The 21,173-nt window shown below is 33.1% G+C and overlaps 1 protein-coding gene across 1 annotated transcript in view; it reads right to left on the reverse strand.

Annotated features, from left to right (window-relative positions):
- LOC103272371 (attractin-like protein 1) overlaps window positions 1-21,173 on the reverse strand; it is a gene marked incomplete at both ends in the record, with an annotated part of 122,268 nt that overhangs the window by 30,534 nt on the left and 70,561 nt on the right. The window contains one exon of the mRNA XM_021718500.1: window positions 5,546-5,607. Within this exon, the coding sequence (XP_021574175.1) occupies window positions 5,546-5,607 (62 nt within the window). The remainder of the gene's footprint in view (window positions 1-5,545; window positions 5,608-21,173) is intronic.

Here is a 21,173-nt window from a genome sequence, read left to right on the forward strand (position 1 = left end):
GCAGCCTCGACCTGCTGGGCTCCGGCAATCCTTACACCTCAGCCTTCTGAGTAGCCGGAATTACAGGCATGCGCTACCACGCCCGGCTGATTTTTGGATATATTGTAGAGATGAGGTCTCGCTGCCCAGGCGGGTCTCGAACCGGCGGGCTCAGGCAATCCACTCACCTCAGCCTCCCAAAGGCGCAGGATTACAGGCTGAGCCACCGAGCCCGACTCATTTCAGTTTCCTAATCATTCACTATACTATTTCACACACTGATTCACACACACACACACACAAATTCAAAATATGAAAGGGTTGAGATTTAGAGAAGCTAGGCGACTACCACAGTTTGGATACTTGACCCTTCAAACCTCAAGGTGAAATTTTATCAACAATGTTGCATGAGGACCTGATGAAAGGTGTTTATTTAGGTCATGAGGGCAGATCCCTCATAATGGCTTTGTACCGTCCTCTCAGTATCAAGTGTTTGTGCTATATTAGTACCCTTGAGAGCTGATCATTGCAGAGTCTGATGCGTGCCTGTAGTTCCTGCTACTTGGAAGGCTGAGGTGGATTGCTGGAGCCCAGCAGGTCGGCGCTGGGATGGCTGTGAGCGTGCTACTGCATAAAAGCCTGGGCGATGGAGTTGGACTCCAACTCAAAAAAAAAAAAAAAAAAAGAGTCTGATACCTGATACCCCGCTTCTTTCTCTCACTTCTTGGACAGCGGTCTCACCATTTGATCTCTGTACATGCCAGGTCCCCTTCCTCTTCCACAATGAGTGGAAGCAGGTTGAGGCTCTTACCGGGAGATGCTGGCCTCATACTTCTTGCACAGCTTCCAGAACTGTGAGCCAAATAAACCACTTTTCTTCATAAATGACTCAGCCTCAGGTGTTCCTTTATAGCAACACATATGGACTGAAACATAAAATAAGTGCCAAGAAGTGGGAGCTTGCTATAAAAATACTTGAAAACATGGAAGTGGCTTTGGACCTGCTGGGTAAAGGGCTGAGGTTGGAAGAGTTTAGAGGGCTCAGAAGACAGGAGGATGAGGGAATGCTTGGAACTTCTTAGACACTGGTTAAGTGGTTGTAACTAAAGTGCTGATAGAAATACAGACAGTAACGGCCATGATGAGGAGATTTCAGAAAGAAATGAGGGACTTATTGGGAAATGGGGCAAAAGTCACCCTTGTTATGCCATAGCAAAGAACTTGGCTGCATTGTGTCCATGCAAACTTAAGAGTGGAAAGCCAAACTTAAGAGTGAGAACCAAGGGTACGTGGTGGAAGAAATTTCTAAGCAGAAAGTCATTTGAAAAGTGGCATGGCTGCTTTTAACAGCTTGTGATCAGATAGAGGAGCAAAAGAATGATCTAAGTTGGTATTTATAATTACAAGGGAAGCAGGGCATAAATATTTGAAATATTCTCAGCCTGATCATGGGCTAGAGAAGGAAAGAGTGGTTTCGGGAGAGGAATCCAAGAGTGTTGAGGAGCAAGCCCTTGCTGGAGATTAACATGGATAAAAGGGGCCAGGTACTGATAGTCAAAACAATGGGAAAAAGACCCTGAAGGCAATCGTTGAGGCCTTGAGGCTTTCTATCTCAAGGGTGATACCACAAGGGTGAAGCCCCAGCAGATAGATTCTACTGATACCAAGCTGAGAGGAAACATGGGGTTGAAACCTCTGAAGAGAATCCCCTCCAGGGCACTGCCTAGTGGGACTGTGTGAGCAAGGTCACTGCAGAGACCCCCAGAACTATCGAGCCACCAACAACATGCAACCTCAGCCTGGAAAAGCTGCAGGCACCAGACTCCAACATGGGAGAGCAGCCATGTGGGCTGTGCTTGGCAAAGCCAAGGGGGCAAGGTAGTCCAGTGCCATGGGAACTCACCCCTCACACTATTGGGCATACAGGACATAAAGTCAAGGGAGACCATTTTGAAACTGAAAGGTATAATGTCTTCCCTGCTGGGTTTCACAGTTGCATGGGCCCTGGTCCCTTTCTTTTGGCCAATATCTCACTTTGAGAACAAGAGTGTTTACTCAGTGTCTGTTCCACCATTGTATCTTGGAAGTAAATAACTTGATTTTGATTTTACAAGCTCAAGGGTACCTGCCTTGAATCTCAGATGAGACTTTGGACTATGGATTTTTGAGCTGATGCTGGAGCAGGTTAAAACTTTTAGGAAGAATTGGGATGGAATGATTGTATTGTGTTTTGTTTTGTTTTTTTGAGTTGGAGTCTCACTCTGTCGCCCAGACTGGAGTGCAGTGGCCGCTCCCGGCCACCGCAGCCCTGACTTGCTGGGCTCCGGCGATCCTTCCCCCTCAGCCTTCCAAGTAGCCGGAATTACAGGCATGCGCTACCATGCCCGGCTGATTTTTTGATTTATTGTAGAGATGAGGTCTCGCTGCCCAGGCGGGTCTTGAATCCGTGGGCTCAGGCAAGAAATTATTGTATTTTGTAAGTGAGAAGCACATGAGTTTTGGGTGCCAGAAGTAGAATGCTATCATTTGAATATCTGACCCTCCAAACCTCATGCTGAAATTTGATTCCTGATGCTAGAGGTAGATTCTAATGGGAGGTGTTTGGATCATGGGGGTAGATCCTGCAAGGATGTCACAGTGCTGTCCTAAGGTAATGAGTGAGTTCTCACCCTGCTAGGTCCCAGAGCTGGCTGTTTAAAAGTGTCTATGACCTCCTTCCTCTCTCTTGCTTCTTCTCTCCCCATGTGATCCTTCCACATCCCAGATCCCCTTCTTTTGCCATAAGTGGAAGCAGCTTGAGAACCCTCTCTAGGTATAGAGGCTAGTGCCATGCTTCTTAGACAGTCTGCAGAAAATGAGCCAAATAAATCTCTTTATAAATAAATCTCGAATAAAATAAATTACCCAGCCTCATATATTCTTCTATAGCACCACAAACAGAGATAATGACATGCTTAAGATGGCAGAAAATATTAAGATCAGAGCCAGGCTCTGTTTAAAAATGATCTCCTTAATAGTGACCCAATTATGTTTACCATGTGCACAATGTAAAGATAAAAAACTGACACAGCATTTGAGACCTGCTCCCTCATAGAATTATGGCTAAATTGAAAAATTGCAACATTCACCTCTGCTACTCAGACAACTGGATTATAAACAGCAATAGCAGCAATTACGGCCTAATTGAAGGGTATCAATAAAGGGTAACTTGCTTAAAAATCTCTTAAAATTAAGCAGTGGCCTTATAAAAATTGATAATTAATAAACTTAAAAATATTCTGTTCATGTTATTCTTAACAATGAGATAATTTTTAAATGATCTAATTTACATTTCACTACTGGAAAAAATTTAAATGACAAAAAACCCATCAAATATATTTTATCTCATGCAATGATTAGAATATTTTATTTCACTTTGTCCATGACGACAGCCTAATAAATAGGATGATCTCTAAGACATGGTACATATTAATACTAGTTTTCTTTCACTAAATAATAGAGCTGCTGAATTTAAATATGAACACAAACTCAAAAGCTTAAAACACTCAACATTTAAATAATTTACGTATATATTATACTTTGTAAATTATTATACATAACCAAACTTTTCAGCAAATTTTTACCCAAATTGTTCTGCATAGTATTTTTAATACATTCAATATTACTAAGTCAATTGTAACTTCTATTATTTTCTAAAAACATGTTATATCTTTGTTAATAATCTTAAAATTCACTTATATTTTGAAGAACAAGTTATAAAACACCAAATATATTTAAGATGTTGCCTTAAACTTCATTTTTAAGCAACAAATTTAAAGTATAAAGTATACTCTACCCATATTAGTAATAAATATGTTTATAACATTTAATAATCAAAATTATAATTTTTAAGAAGCTTCAGTAAACATGATTGTCTTCAGAGTAAACTGACCAATATGGAAAAGGTTTTGTCAAGAGAAGTAGATAAACAAGGAATGTGTAAATTAGAAAAAGGGTTTAACAATCTGAAGGGCTGTAAATGGAGATGAGAGATTGGAATTGTTATGTATGGGCCCATATGGATGAATTAGGAGAGATATAATAGGGAGACAGATTTCAGCTCAATTATAAAGAACAATTAGTTATCTGATGATAGAAAATGCCATCTTAGGCGCTAGTGAGTTTCCTGTCATTAAAGCCATTTTAGATATAAACTAGATCAGAGGTTGGGCAAATTATGTCCACAGGCCAAATTCAGCCCACCAGATGTTTTCATAATAAAGTTTTATTGGAACTCAGTCACTCCCATTTGTTTCCATATTGGCTCTGTCTGCTTTAGCACAATAGCTGCAGAGTTACATTGATGCAACAGCGACCAAATAGCCCAAAATTTTTGAAATAATTACTATCTAGCACTAAACAGAAAATGTTTGCAGACTCCTCTGAAAAAAGTATTAGGAATTACATAGATTTCTGGACAAGACAACCAACAGGATAATGGTTACTTGGTGTTTATGAAAATGCCTGACATGTCATCTGTATCAAGGATTGAGTTGTACAAATCTTTACTATACAAGTCAGCCCAGTCAAGTTGGTGAGTGTTAGTCAAAACTCACACTACATTGTTTTCAAACTTGTATGCCATGATGTGGAGCTATGTCTGCCAGAAGAAGTCACATTTGTCTAATTTGCACAAAAGCACTCCAAGGATCAGCATAAGCTGCAAATATCCATCACAGATTTTTAACAGAAATACCACCTCTTTCAATTCAGGGAATCTAAAATCCTACAACACAGATATTCTATTATTGAAACTCAGTCTTTTCTCCTAATCCAGCGTTTTTTTAAATTTACTACATACCGTGGAAATGGAAATAAATGTTCCCCGAAAAGAGTTCATGTTTGAGAAATGCTATAGAATATACTCTCTCTTTTCTAGAAAGACACATTGCAAATTAGTACGTTGAAAAAAAAAAAAAAACTTGCAATGTCAGTTGAAAACCAACCAAAAGAACCCCATTTAACTTTAGTATACACATTTTCCAAAGTTGTTTAATTATGGAGCCCTTTTTAATGGACCTATTATTAGTATGTCACATAATTAATGATCTAATAAGTGATGCTATATTCAAAGTCATATATATTACATTCAGATTGTAAGTTCCTTAAGGACAAAAATACATACTTTTCTCACCACTAACTTTAGCAAGTGCTAAGTACATATAATAATTACCTAAGAAATAGTTTTATTGATTTAACTACAGTAGATATAACATTGCATGTAGTGAGTGCACCGTTAATTTCATTAATTAAAGCAGGTTTTAATTATTTCTGTAATGGGGATACAAAGTTATCCTCTTTACACTGAATATATCAGTTATTAAATAGTGTAACAGTAAAATAATCTTGCACAAGTATATTTCAGCTATGTTTCCTCTGCTCTGTGGTATATATTTAAGTATATAAAACTATTCAAGACATGTGATATGATATTTTAAGTTAAATAATTATCAACTATCTAAGCGAATGAGAGGACATATATCAGAATATATAGGCGTAACAAGTTCAAAGTCAGCAAGTAAATTACCTGAAGAAGGTGACAAAAAACTGCACAAGATCCATGATTGTATTGTGTTGTGAGAATGCAATCTGAAAAATCAAAATAAAAAAAGTTTGAAACTTACTGAAAGTATATTCTTCTCTAAAACCTGTGTTGATGTTTCATGGCATTTGGAAATTTAATATTTCTAAATTATCGAAACATTTGGATCACCATATCACAAATCAAATATATGATGGAATTAAAACCTCATTTATAGTACCTAATATATTCAACTAGTAATGATGGCCTTTGTATAGACTATGACATTAAATGTTTAAAAAAAAAAACTACCTAAAATTACTTCAAAAATATATCTAGGAAAGATTAAATGTGCCTAACTAAAACATGCAAATGAGTTTCTTCATCTAGTAATCATCACATTTTCAATTAATATAATTGATAATTGTTTGTAAACCAAGAAAATAAATATCAACTCTGAAGTGAACTGGAGATTTGTTTTCACTATATAGCCTCCTCCAGGGAAGCTGTATGCATACATACATATAATTTGTTATACATCAAAGGATAAAAATGTTACATTATTTTAAAAGTTTAATAAGAAATAAATTTTAAAAGGCAAATCTAGTCAATAAGTTAAATTTATTATTAACTTATGTTAACATAATAGAGATTATACTGCTACACCTTTCTTGAGGAAGTATTTCATACTGCATTAGTCAATAATGTAGCATTTGAACAGAGAATAACTTATTCAAAAATGTGGTTTTTCATTTGCCCTGTACACTTTGGAAAACTAGTCTACTTGTTTCTCAGTTTTCCCATATGTGAATGGTAATGATAAAAGCATCTTCTTCATAATGTTAGGAAAAAATGTAACTGAATTAATAGAAATTTAATGTGTACCATGATACCTGGCATACAATAGTTATAATATCATAAATATTGTTAAACTTTGTATCATGAATAAATGAGATATCGACACAAATGAGGATTCCCACATTGCTGAAGTTAAACCATTAAAATATTGAAATCTCTTTTTCTTTTAATAATATTTTATGAAAATCTTTCCAAAACATATAATAGAATTTCTACTTCAGTCAAAATGGTCTAACAAAAATGAGTTTTTTCTCCTACTTTAAACAACTACAAAAATAGAAAAAATATTTAAAAAACAACTAATTGCAGACATTGGTAAGTGTCAATGGACTATAATCACTGAATGAAGAAAAACAAAGAAAATGAGCCTTAAATTGTCCCAACTTTCAGTGAAAGAAAAGAACATTAAGAAATTTAAACAGCATTCTAAATTAAGAAATATTAGTATTTCTTATATAATATAAAGAATTACATTAAGTTGAGAAAAAAATGATTATTTTCGACATATACGTGAAGCTTAATTATTGTAACATTCATTTTCAACAGGCTTCTAAGCAATTGAATTATAAAGCACTTATACAGAAACTGAAGAGAGATTATTAATTGGTACAAGAGATTGGTTAAATGTGAACGTATCCTAAATGGCTAAAGAAAAAAATATCTTTAAGGTGGAAAAAAATAAATTTTCTCCCAACAGATTGTTCATAAAAGTGTGGTAGAAATGAAGCTTATCAAAGCAAATTGTCAACAAGAACTTAAGTCAATGGTAAGAGAACTTTGGATACAGCAATTAAGAACTAACAGGAAAATCTTCAAAAATAATTATTTTGAAATCATAATAAAGAAAATTAGTTTGAGTAAGACAAATTGTAATAGAAAGTAAATCTTAGACAGTGATGATAAATAGCTAAATAAAAAAGGACTGAACAAAGCTTGAACAAAGGCTTGAATAAATTAGCAAATATATAAACAAGAGAACTAATGAAATAACAAATAAAATAAAAAATAAATATAACATAAAATTAAACAATTAAGATAAAATACATAAGCAATTGCACTTAATGTGAACAGACTGAATACCCATTGAAAGAAAGAGAAATTCACAGTAGATTACAAGGTATAATTCAGCTTTATGTTTTTAACAGAAAACACATCTAGAACAATGACACATTTTTATCCAAAAAATAAAATATTGTAAATAGATATAAAAGGCATGTAAAAAACCCCAACAACAACAAAAATGCCTACTGGTTTATATTAATAAATAAGTGAAACTCAAAGTCAAAACCTGGTCAGATAAAACATAGGGACAAAGAAGATGTAACAATAATAAAACTATATGCACCAAAACACAGTTTAAATAAGTAAAAATACAATGCCTGGACATACTAGGAAATTTGATAATGGTAACATTATTAAAGAAGTTATTAATAGGCATGTCACTTTCAGAACTTATCTGATCAATGAGACACAAAATTAATCTATTCAATCATTTAAACCATAAAAAAATGTTCAAAGAAATATTGAATAAGCAAGCTCTGGTATAGGTGCTTGAGACATCATTGTAAATAAGATAAAGTTTCTATCCTCTTGGAGTTTGCTTTCAAATAGCAAGTGAGAGAAAATAACCAGGTAAACTCAAAAATTGATTTTATAATTTTTGGCAGCGATAAGTGCTTTGAGGGAACAAAAATAATATGAAGTATAAGGATCTACAGCTAATTTGAGTCGAGAGCTGGTTTCACTAAGGAAGTGATATACGAGCTGATATCCAAATAAGAAGCAATTAAAAACCAAATAACAATATGTTGCTCAAGGTTTCTCAAATATAAAGATGATGCTTGGGCTAGACATGTTTAAGGACTGTCACAAGAGCTGTAGTATTTTGAGAAAGAAACAGAATAGTTGAAAATATATTCAGAATATCAAGTAGAAATCAAGGCATCTAGCTCCTTGGAAATAATAAAGAGTTTGGAACATATTATAAGATCAGTGGGAACCCATGAAATGTTTTGAACTATGAAGTGACATGATGTAACTGTCAAGAGAAAAAAATTCATCCCGGCTTACAGGTGAGAAAGAGATGGTTGGGGAAAACTGGAGTAAAAGAGAGGAGGATATTGAAATTTTCTAGTCATGAGGTTATACTAACTGCACAAAAGTAGTAGTAATTAAGACAAAAGTAAGTAGTTGGAGATATTATTTAATGTGAGAAGACTTGCTGAAGGAGTGGACATGACAGGTGAATGAAAGAGAGGAATCAAGCATCACTATTTAGGTTTTCTCTCGCACAAGCAACTGGAAAGATGACATTTCTACTTCCTGAGAAGAAATGTAGAGAAAGACCATGTGGATCAGTGAAAAAAAGAAAAAGAAAAACATGATTAGAAAATGTTAAAAATGAAACACCTATTAAACATTCAGAAATAGATATTAAGTACTAGATTGAAGTTCAGTGGAAAGGTTGCCTTTACAAATCTGGAAGTCAAAAGAACATAAATGTCATTTAGAACCATAAGGGAAGGTTCAGGGTCACCATGTTATTAGAACTTAAAAAAAAAAAAAAAAAAAGAAGTGGAAAATTAGGTGTGTTGTGCCAAGATTGTCACAATTGGAAAATAAATGTTCCAAAAAGAAAGTATTGGATGATTTATAAACAGAATAACATAAGGAGAATATGCAACATGAGAAAGTAGAGACAAACTACAGACTGAATTTTCAAAAGAAGTCTGTTACAAAATACAGAGTAGAAATAATCAGAAACATAGAAAATTTTTAAAATATTTTCTTTAATGCATATAATATTTTTTAAAGTAGACAATGTACGCTGTGCCTAGAAATAATTAAAAATCTAAAGAGTAGGCTATATTATCAGATTTAAATGAAATGAAATTAAAACTATAATTTCAAATATGACCAAAACAAGATTAACTACTTGGAAATTAAGAAATGCAACCCCTAGGGAAGAGTTCTGGGTGGGCAGTGGGAGTGGCAACATAGTTTTTGGTATGCTTGACTTCTAGTAATAAAAAAGAGTACGGCAAGTAGATTGAAAAACTGAAAAAAAGGACAATTGTGGCAAAACTAATTGATAGTCTATTCCTTTAAGTGCCAAAACACAAACAGGTATGGATACACCAAACGGATTGTACATGGTACCAGTGTCTAGGTGAGAGAAAAAAGATAATCAACAGGAAAACCCAAAAGGTATTCACTGGAACCAGGCCAATTTGAAGATGGGAGGTGAAAACAGAAGTAATGTGCCTCAGTCCAAGAGTAGGTGAGTAGAAGGGGTTCTTGGGCAGTTCTAAAAGGGACTGGAACAATTTGGGTCACTAAAGATATAAAGTGAATTTTCAAAAGCAACCAGTCAAATCTCCATTCCAGGACAGGCCCCCTAATTAGAAGAAACTGCTAAAAGTGAAAATAAAAATTAAGCAGGACAAGGTAAATACAGACAAAAGAAAGGTCCAACTGAAGTGGGAAAAGGAATACAGCCAGGAAATCTTAAGGGACACATTTTTAGGGAAAAAAACCTATTGAACATTATTTGACATTTAAATATGGGCCTTGCTGCTAATTCCTTTGTACACTGCCAATTTAACTTAATATTATCACTCTCAAATATTTATCATCCTTTAACATATAGAGGATTTGACATTCCTTTAAGTTCACTGATGCATAAGTAGTGGGAATAACCAACAGGGTTACACTTTGGCAAGGCACATGATTCAACCTGGTACTGCAAAATTTTGTTATGGTTTACCTGTTGTTTGTGGGCCCCCAAAACCAAGTACCTTAGAACAAAAATCATAGTTTGAGGCAAGTAAGCAAAGCATGGAAACATAAAAATATCCATAATTTCTTACATTTGCCCAAAGAATATCTGAATAAATAAAGTACATGAGGGAAGTTGACGACTACTTCTAGTTACAGTCATGAAGTAAAGCATTGAAACATTCTAAATCTTGAATTAATTATGTTACCATTTGTGCCTATTAATAACAAAATAATAATGACAAATTACAAATTTTTCATCAGAAATAAAGATGCTATTTTGATTCCAGTTTGACTTTAGAGCAATAAGCTAAAATACCACTACTAGGGAACGATGAGACTTGAACTTCCCCAAAATCAACATTTTTTTTTAACTGTCATTTTTTAAAAAAATGACAGTTGCAGTTCTTCACAAATTAAGTTGTATGTAATGCTTGAACATTATGTAAAGTACTGATAGAAATCCTTGACCAACTTTTGTTACAGATAATACCCTCCTATCTTTCACAATAAGGAGTTAGAATAATGGGATTATAATGATGAAAAGGGTCTCTGTCAAAAACAGCATCTGAAATAAAAACTGCCTTAAAAACTTAAGCAGGGGACATCCAGAGTAACTAGTTTGTTAACTTAAACTGAGGCACATTACTTCTGTTTTCACCTCCCATCTTCACATTGGCCTGCTTCCAGTGAATACCTTTTGGGTCTCCCTGTTGATTCTCTTTTTTCTCCCACCTAGACACTGGTATCATGTACAACCCATTTGGTTTAACCCTACCTGTTTGTGTTTTGGCACTTAAGGGAATAAACTGTCAATTAATGTTGCCAGAATTGTCCTTTTTTGTAGACTCAGTACAAGCCATGTTTGTATTTTATGTATCATCTGGGTGCTACAGCCTCAGGTTGAACAGCAGTCCATTTTGGTTATTCAACAGAAGAGTCAGCACTACAATTTGTTGTACAAATCTTTCAAAATATTTCTCCGCCTGAGGCTTTCTGTAGAAAATTCCGTAGGAGATAAACTATGAAAAACACTGTCTCGGTCCATTGGTAGGCTAAACTTTAAAAATAAAACTGAATTGATTCTGGAAATGGAAGGCAGATCCAAGGATGATTTGGCAAAATTGGTGAGCAATGCCAAGCAGATACTAAATTAACCAGATTATCTTTCAGGATTTCTTATCAAATATTTCACTAAGTACTATTATCTTCTAGGCATTGTGCCATGCTCTTGAATATATCAGTGAAAAACACAATCCTCAGTGAAAAAAATTCTTAGTGGATGAGGGCAGACAATAACTGATAATAAATAAATAATTTGTGTGGAAATTGATACGATCTATGGAAAAACAACAACATAAAAATAACCTATGTTCTATTATACTCGGGGGTAGGACTAAAATAATTCCTTAGCGGCTGGAAATATGTAAAAATGCTGAGATCACAAAGAAAATAAAATAGGCCTATGGAGCAGAAAGAAATGAAACATAGCAATAGGTTCAAGTGTATGCTCTCAGTTTTTCTCTATCTAGAATAACATACAGCAATCCCAGGCAAAGGGATATACATTCTAAGAGATATTGGGCACATAGCTGGATCCTTATCATTTGAGTTTCATTTTAAATATCACACTTCTTAAACGCACCCATACAAATTAGCTGAACTCCCCCTTACTCTATTGTACTGTATGAAACTATATTTTTCAAACCACAATATAAAATCATTCTATTTTATTGGTTGATCATTAGTTAAAATGTCTTTTCCTCACTACACTGTAAGTTCATCGAGAACAGTGACCTTGTTCATGTTGTTCATGACACTCTTCCAATACCTAAAACAGTATTTGGTACACAGTATATAAAAAGCATTTAATTAAAACTTTCTGAATAAAAAAGTCAATCCCATAGCAAAATTTAGCACAAGAGTATTGTTAGCATTTCATATATTTATTGAGAGCTACTAAAGGAAAAAATACAGATGTAATTATGAGAAACATTAAAAATAATTTTTATTTATTAGAATTTATTATATAAATGAGTAACTAATACAAACTATAAGTACCTTCCAACTTCAGAATATAAAATATTGATGATTATTCCTATAAAAAGACATTTATTATAGAGTACAGAAGCTATAAAAATATGTATTACTATGTAAAAATATGTTTTTACTTTGTTTTTAATCACAGAAAATGTTATTATAAGATCTAACATATACAATTTTAGCTAAAATGTAAATACAATATTCTGAAGTCAAGATATCAGAAATGGTTTCATAATATGTATTCTTACCTCGGTTTCTTAATTTCAGCAATAAACATTTTTAACTATGTTGGTTTCTAGGAATTTATTTTAGAAAGTGAATTCAATAAAATCTTTTAGCATAATTACATGAAACGTTAGTATGTAATGCTTGAACATTACGTAAAGTACTGATGGAAGTCCTTGACCAACATGAAACATTTTATAATCTGTAAAAAATAAAATTGTCTTAAAATAGTGATTTAGCCAACAGCATTCAGAAAACAGTGAGAGAAATATCAATAACAGCAACAATATCCTAAATGTGTAGTTTGTGTAATAGTGTATTGCCTCAGGATATGGAATATTTATGACTGTACAATCTATACTAATATAATTAGAAAGATTTCTGTTGGCTGATGCCATGGTTAGAATATGACTCTTTATGAATACTTAATATTTTCCCTTTTTGCTTTGTAGCCGTTCTCATGAAATATATGACATGCTTACACAAGTCACATTTAAAATTAGTTTTGAAACTTTAACCAGTGAAAGAACAATGCAACTTTACAATTTTCTCTTCTGTAATGATTTTATTCAAGATATTAAGTAATTATTCAAAAAATAATCAAAATAGAGACCTAATAATGATAAAATGTCATAATATTTTCATTTCCTTATCTGTTAAGAGTCCCCAAAATAATTGACAACATGTTAAAAAAAACAAGTTAGCTGAAACCATGGTAACAGTGATAATAATGCATTTTGTCCACTCAAACTTAATTGCAAATGAATATTGAAGACATGTCTAAAATCTAAAACCTGAATTTAAGCTATGCTATGTTTTTCATGAATTACTAACAGTGATCAATATTTCAAATTTAATATTTTCTGAAAAATCACATTAAATGCATTTGGATAGAAAAGTAGATTAATAGCCTGATATTTACCACAAATGTCAGATTTGTGAGAGAAAAAATTGTTGTGTTTGTGCAAAATGTCAACTTGCCATACATAATAAACTATGATATGATATTTGATATAAACAAAAATGAAAATGTAAAGGAACGTGCTAAGCTTATCAAATTCATCTAACAAACTGAAAAAAAAAAGAGGTTCTTTCAAACTACTATTTGGATCACGCTTCTACTACTCAGATCTTAAAAACAATTTGGGATATATTTTAAGCAAGTAACTTAAGATCTTATTAGATCATATTCTTATTTATTCTTTTTAAAAAGTAAATAAAAGTCAACTGGATCTTGAATTATCTATTATTGGTTAAGATCAACAATGATAATCCAGATAAACTTCCTACATATAATTAACACACTGATTACTGATTGTGTGTAATTCACAATAATGTAATATTTTTTAAAATATGGTTAAATAGAAAATGGATGATTTTTTTTTCATTAATCAGTATTTTTTAATATGGTTTTGTGGGGTACAGTTAAGGGTTAGGTGTACAATGACGTTTCATTCAGGCACCCTGTAGATAAGAAGTGTTTTCCCATCCCCCGACAGCTATTTGCTACTGTTAATCCCATCCCCCTCCCCCCCATAGTTTCCAGAACCATCAGTCATTTTCTTATAGTATTGCACTGGATGTTCAAGGTCCATTATATGAGTGAGAACATGTGATATTCGGATCTTTGTTTTTGTGAGAGGTCACTCAGTATTATAGACTCTAGTTCCATCCAGGTTGCAGCAAAATTCATGATTTTGTTCTTTGTTATGGCTGCATAGTATTCCATCGTGTATATGTACCACATTTTTTTAATCCAGTCCTCTTTTGATGGGCAGCATGGTTGTTTCCAGGTTCTTGCTATTGTGAACAATGCTGCGATAAACATACGTGTGCAGGTATCTTTTTTATAGAGTGATTTGTGTTCTTCAGGGTATATTCCCAGTAGGGGGATTGCAGGGTCATATGGAAGGTCAATTTTTAGAGCTTTTAGGAATCGCCACACTGCTTTCCACAGGGGTTGCACTAGTTTACACTCCCACCAACAGTGTAGAAGTGTTCCCTTTTCACCACACCCTCTCCAGCAGCTGTTATTTTTTGAGTTGTTGATAATTGCCATTCTGACTGGAGTTAGGTGGTATCTCAGTGTGGTTTTGATTTGCATCTCCCTGATGATTTTTAAAAGAATAAAACATATGTCTATAGTAAAACATGTGGAGTAAACATACCAGTCAATATGGCATAAGTGTTGCAGAAATTAACTGATTATAAAACTTTGAATATTATTTACCAAACATATTACCAAATGTAATCGTTTAAATTTTGTTACAGCAAATAAATGCCTTCATTGGTCTCCCTACCTTCAATCTAATAGCTCTCTGCTCACTTTTCCCCTAGCAGACAAAATAAATACTCTTTTTAACACTGAAATACATTTCTGAAATTCCAATATATCTTTGTTTAAATTTCCTGTGTTTTAGTTTGGAGTCTAGCCAATTACCATACCACATAACAAACTTCAAAAATTGGTCTTGTCTCTTTCTCTACTAATAGCATTAACACTGCAGTCCAATCAGATAACAGCACAGGTATATCTCAGAGATATTGTGGGTTTAGTTTCAGACAACTACAATAAAGCCAATATAGCAGATTCAACACAAAATAGCAGCATTGTTTTTTTCACAGAATTAGTAAAAAAAATCCTTAAGTTTATATGAAACCCAAATAGAGCCCAAATAACCAAAGCAATCCTAAGTAAAAAGAACTAATGTGAAGGCATCATATTGCCTAAATTCAAATTATACTACAAGGTTATAGTAACTAAAATAGCATGGTACTGGTGGTACAAGAATAGACAGAAAGATCAATGAAATAAAATAGAGAACCCCCAAATAAAGCCATATACCTACAACCAACTGATTTTCAATAAAACTGACAAAAATAAACAATGGGGAAAAGACACCCTACTGAATAATGGTGCTGGAAAAATTGGCTAGCCATATGTAGAAGAATGGAAGTGACACCTACCTCTCACCATATACACAATTAACTTAAGATAGATTATAAACTTAAATGTAAGACCTCAAACTATAAAAATCCTAAAAGAAAACCTGGGAAACAATATTCTGGACACTGGCCTAGGCAAAGAATTTATAATGACACCAAAAGCAAATATGAGAAAAACAAAAATAGACAAATGGGACTTAATTAAAATAAAAAGCTTCTGCACAGCAAAAGAAAAAAATCAGCAGAGTAAACAGAAAACCTATGGAATGGAAAAAATATTTGCATATTATGCCTCGGACAAGGAACTGATATCCAGAATCTACAAGGAACTCAAACAATCAACATTAAAAAAAAAAAAAAAAATCAGAGCTGGGCTCAATGGCTCAGCCTGTAATCCCGCGCCTTTGGGAGGCTGAGGTGAGTGGATTGTCTGAGATCGCGGGTTCGAGACCCTCCTGGGCAGCGAGAACTCATCTCTACAATAAATCAAAAAATCAGCCGGGCGTGGTAGCGCATGCCTGTAATTCCGGCTACCCGGAAGGCTGAGGCGGAAGGATCACCGGAGCCCAGCAAGTCGAGGCTGCGGTGGCCAGGAGCAGCCACTGCACTCCAGTCTGGGCGACAGAGTGAGACTCCAACTCAAAAAAAAATCAAAAAGTGGGAAAAGAATATGAACAGACGCTTCTGAAAAGAAGACACACAAATGGCCCAAAGACATATGAAAAAACTGTTCAACATCACTAATTGTCAGAGAAATGCAAATTAAAACTACAATAAGATATCATCTTACAACAGTCAGAATGGTTATTATTTAAAAAGTTAAATAAGAACAACAAATGTTGGCATGGTTGTGGAGAAAAGGGAAGGCTCATACACTGTTGATGGGAATGTAAACTAGTTCAACCTCTTTGAAAAGCAGTATGAAGATTTCTCAAATAAATAAAAATATAATTATCATTTGATCCAGCAATCCTACTACTAGGGATCTGACCATAAGCAAAGAAATAATAGCCATTCTGACTGTTGTATACGGTTGGGCATGGTGGCTCACACCTACATTCCCAGCACTTTTGGAGGTCAAGGGGAGAGGATTGCCTGAACCCATGGGTTTGAGCCAGCCCAGGCAACTTGGTGAGACCTTATCTCTACAATTAATAAATAAAACATTAGCCAGGCACCATGGCGCATGCCTGTAGTTCCATCTACCAGGAAGGCTGAAGCAAAAGGATCACCTGAGCCCAGCAGGTCAAGGCTACGGTGGCCATGAGTATGCCACTGTACTCCAGCTTGGGCGACAGAGTGAGACTCCAACTCAAAAAAAAAGAAAAGAAAAGAAACCATTGTATAAAATAGATATCTGTATTTGCATGTTCATTACAGTACTAGTCACAATAGCAAAATCATGGAACCAACCTAAGTGCCCACCAACAATTGATTAGATAATGTGCACAATGGAATACTATGCAGCCATAAGAAAGAATGAAATCATATTCTTGCAGCAACATGGATGGAACTGGAAAACATCATCCTAAGTGAACTAAATCAAACATTGCGTGTTCTCACTTATATGTGGGGACTAAATGGCCACAAGGATGGAAATAATAGATACTGGGGACTCCTTTTAGGAGGAGGCAGGAAGGAGGGTTAAGGTTCAGAAATCACCTATTGGGTATAATATTCACTATCTTGGGAATGGGTCACCTGAGACCCAATTCCCCACTACTATACAACATGTCCATGTAACAAACATGCACTTGTAGTCCATGAATCTAAAATAAAATAAAATCACATCTTAAAATAAAAAATTGATTAACAATTTCCAATATCAGTTTTTTGAACTTATGTCAACCTTGGTTTAATGACAAAACAAAAGAAAGTTTATAAAAAAGAAAAATGTATATTTGAAAATGTATTGAGAACATAATAATTTGGAAGACAACAATGAGTAATAATATAATTACTGTAAATGTTTTATGTGGTAATTTGAAAAACATTATATAAGGGCATCTTTTCAGTATGTATTATTACTACTATCCAAACCATATGTATAAGATAAAACATTCTCTTTATTCAATACCTACTTAACCAATAGCTTTCCATCTTATTTTGTGCTTAAATGACTCACCTCCTATGTTCAAAGCATGAATACATTTGTGATAAACATTTACAGATATCAGCATTAGGATTCATTTCTTTTTCTGCTATGTTCTGTATAGCTTAACCATCATTAGTACAGGGATATCACCTAGTCTAGAATAAAAATTAGAATTACAATTGAAGAATTATTCTAGCATAATTCTCATAAAACTTCAAATCTAAATTATGATATTAGTTTGCAGATTGACATAACAGGGAACTACCAAATCCCATTTAATCAGAAACAGGTAATTTAGAGTAAATATAATTTAATTTAATTTAAACTGTGATGTATAAATGTTGACAAGCAGCACTATTGTGGGAGAATGCAAAGTACCTTTAAAGTTCATTATACTTTCTTTTTGAAGTTATTCGCACTGCAAATAAAGCAGTAATTTGTTTTTTCCATTTTTTTATTGTCAAGATTCAATTATATGGCATTATAAATCATAAAAAATAAGTGTTAGCAAAATAAAATCTCATATTATAAACTCAAGCAAATCAATTTAGTGACATGATTCCCTGCATTCCAAAAGAATTATTTTTACTATTTAATTATTAGATCATTGATACATTTATCACATAACACTTCCATGTATTTCACAGTCACAACCAGAATTTCTTAAAGATAATTAAATGCTAAAGAGGTGGGAAATCTAAAACATAAAAACATAAAACACTCTATTGAAGACAATGAAGAAAACTTGGTTAATATTAGTTATTTACATTAAAGTAAAACAGTTTTATAAAGTACATAAATTAATCATATAATATATTAAAATGATATTATAATATATTAAAATCTCAGTGGCTAAACTAAGGTTGTATTAGCTCTGTACAAATAGCCACCTACTTAAAACTGCCTGTTCTGGAAGTATCTGATATTATTAAAAAAATTTCTTATTTTTAAAATTCCATTAATAATATTTATGGTGCTATAAAAATTAAACTTTCACAATACATATAATCCAAAAGAATAAAAGAAAAAAGTTCTAATTAGTATAAAAAACTTGGAATTGTATTTACAAAATTGTTAAAAATGCTGAACAAAGACATTTATTTCTAAAATATCTTCATTAACATAAAAATCCTAGAGCCAGTGGATTTGGGGAACAATAAATTTGTCAGTAGAATAATAATACTTGCCTTGCCTTTAAACTAGGCAGTTATGATCACCACTTTTACCCACATGAAGTCTTTATGCCATAACAGCTGCTTGCTTGACATGTAATTTACATTAAAATGTTTTATATAATTATTAATAAATTAATTAGAATAAACAAAAACATTTAAAGTGATTCTTGAGGAAAGAAAAAGGAGTCAGACTAAAAAGTAAAAACATAGTTGATACTATAACTTATAATAAAATATATTTTATTAAAAACTATTTTAATAAAAATATAATAGTAAGAACTAATATTATTTCAGTCAAGATCTTTACTGTATGATCAAACTAGTTTAAAAAACTTTCCATTTATTGTCACTTTTACCCTAATTCAAAAGATACAGATATATCTGTAATATTTTATTTATGTAATATTTCATATTCACTAGGTACTTACATATTTATAATATACAATTTACTAGTTTTCAAAACAATTTGAAAAAGTTCACTTTTACAGACAAAGAGCACTTAAATTGTATTTCATCAGCTCTGACTTTTCCAGAAACTCTACTGCCTACCTAAAACAAGGTAAGCAAATGACAGCACCTTCAAAGACTCTAAAAAGAAATTTCATAAATCAAATACATATTAATTATTATAAGCATTCTAATAATTAACATGTATTAAAATTATTTCATCTATTTAAAATGTAAAATTCTATGGTGTGATTATAAAATTAGAGAATAATGAAATATTATGAATAGTAAGAAAGTCATATGTGTCTTCTCCACCATATTCTAGTTGTAATAAAGCCTCTACTCAAACATACATTTGAGAAGTGAAAAGTTCACTATCAAACCTGGCAAACAATTCTTTTGAATACCTCTATTAATTAGAAATTTTGTCTTAACTTGTGATATATTTTCCTATATTAACTGTGATTCACTTTAATTCCACTCTTTAGAGAAACATGGAAATAGTTAAAAGTCTATTCCATGTAAAATTCCAATTTATTCAACATTCTTCACATGATATAATTGTCAGACACAGTGTATCCTTTCTGGATGCATTTCAGCTTGTCATTTTACCAGTTAATATGTGGCAACCCATATTGAATGTCTTCTATAAATTTACCTTGCAATGGTTTTTGAGTAAGATAATGAACTAGATTTTTGGACATGATAGTTTTTAAAATTGCTATTATATATCCAAGGGGACATATCAGGAGGGTTGCTAGATATGCAAGTCTGGTGTTTATTAAAGAGGCTGAGGCTGAGCTATAGACTTGGAAATAACAATTCTATATGCCCTGAAAATCTCCACTTAGAAAGAAGTACTTTAAGGCATAATTAAGATACAGTCCCCTGAACTAAAAAAAAAAAAAAAAAAAAAGAATGATTAAAAATCTATGCCTAGACAAATTAAAATATCAAATATTGAAGAAAAATTCTGAATGGAGAGGAGAAAAAGCTTCAGAGAAAAGGAATATTTCACATAATAAGTAAAAAAGAATCAGAATAGTGTTACATTAATTTCAATATTTAAATCTGAGTTGAAAACTTATTAACAAAATATATTTAGTCTATATAATTCAGCTAGGAATTATTTACAATTTCCTTACATGCAAAGGCCATTTCAGTTTCAGATGACTACTTTTATGACAATCAAACATTTTGCATTTAAGTAATCATAATTACAGTGAATACTAATTATGTTTTACATAAATGATCTTTTTAACCCGCATAATTGCCCTAAGGTAGTGGTAGGAAGAAGGCTAAGATGGCCCCTTAGATTCCCATCCCCTGGTATATAGAACCTGTACAATTCCTTTCTTTTGAGTATAAGTGGAGTCTGTAAATATGATGGAAAAGTCACTCCCTTTATTAGGTTACATTATATGCCAAAGTTGCTAGAATAGTCACTCCTGCAATTATTGCATTTTGCAAGTCATTTTAACAGACTGAAGAAAGAGATTTAAAGCAAAAGAGATTCTATGACTGGCCTGAAAGAAACAGTGCCATGTCGTGGATAAGGTCATGTGGCCGGGAATGGTGGCCAGGTTCTAGGGACTGAGAACAGCCCCTGGCTAATAGCAACAAGAAACATCTCAGGACTACAACCCCAAGGAATAGAACTCTGGCAACAACCAGTAACCTTAGAAGAAGTCCTTCTGCCCCACGTGAGATTGTAGTCCAGTTGGTCCCATGATTTCATCCTTGTGAAACCCTGAAGAAAGGACCCAGCTAACTCATGCCCAGACTCCTGACACATAGAAACTATAAAGTAATAAATGGGTGTTGTTTTAAACTAATAAGTTTGTAGTGCTTTCTTATTCAGCAAGGGAAATGAATAAAGGTAGGCACTATAATCATCTCCAGTTTTATAGAAGAACTTCAAATAGAAACTTAAAAAAAAAAAAGCATCTTCCCAATCATATAATGTGTACATGAAAAATTTCAAACTAAAGTAGTAATCTGATTTAGAATCTGCTTTTTTTTTTTTTTTTGAGTTGGAGTCTCACTCTGTCCCCCAGACTGGAGTGCA

This window comes from Carlito syrichta, unplaced genomic scaffold, assembly GCF_000164805.1.
Source record: "Carlito syrichta isolate Samal-C Ts95f unplaced genomic scaffold, Tarsius_syrichta-2.0.1 Scaffold312293, whole genome shotgun sequence".
Taxonomy (NCBI): Eukaryota; Metazoa; Chordata; class Mammalia; order Primates; family Tarsiidae; genus Carlito; species Carlito syrichta.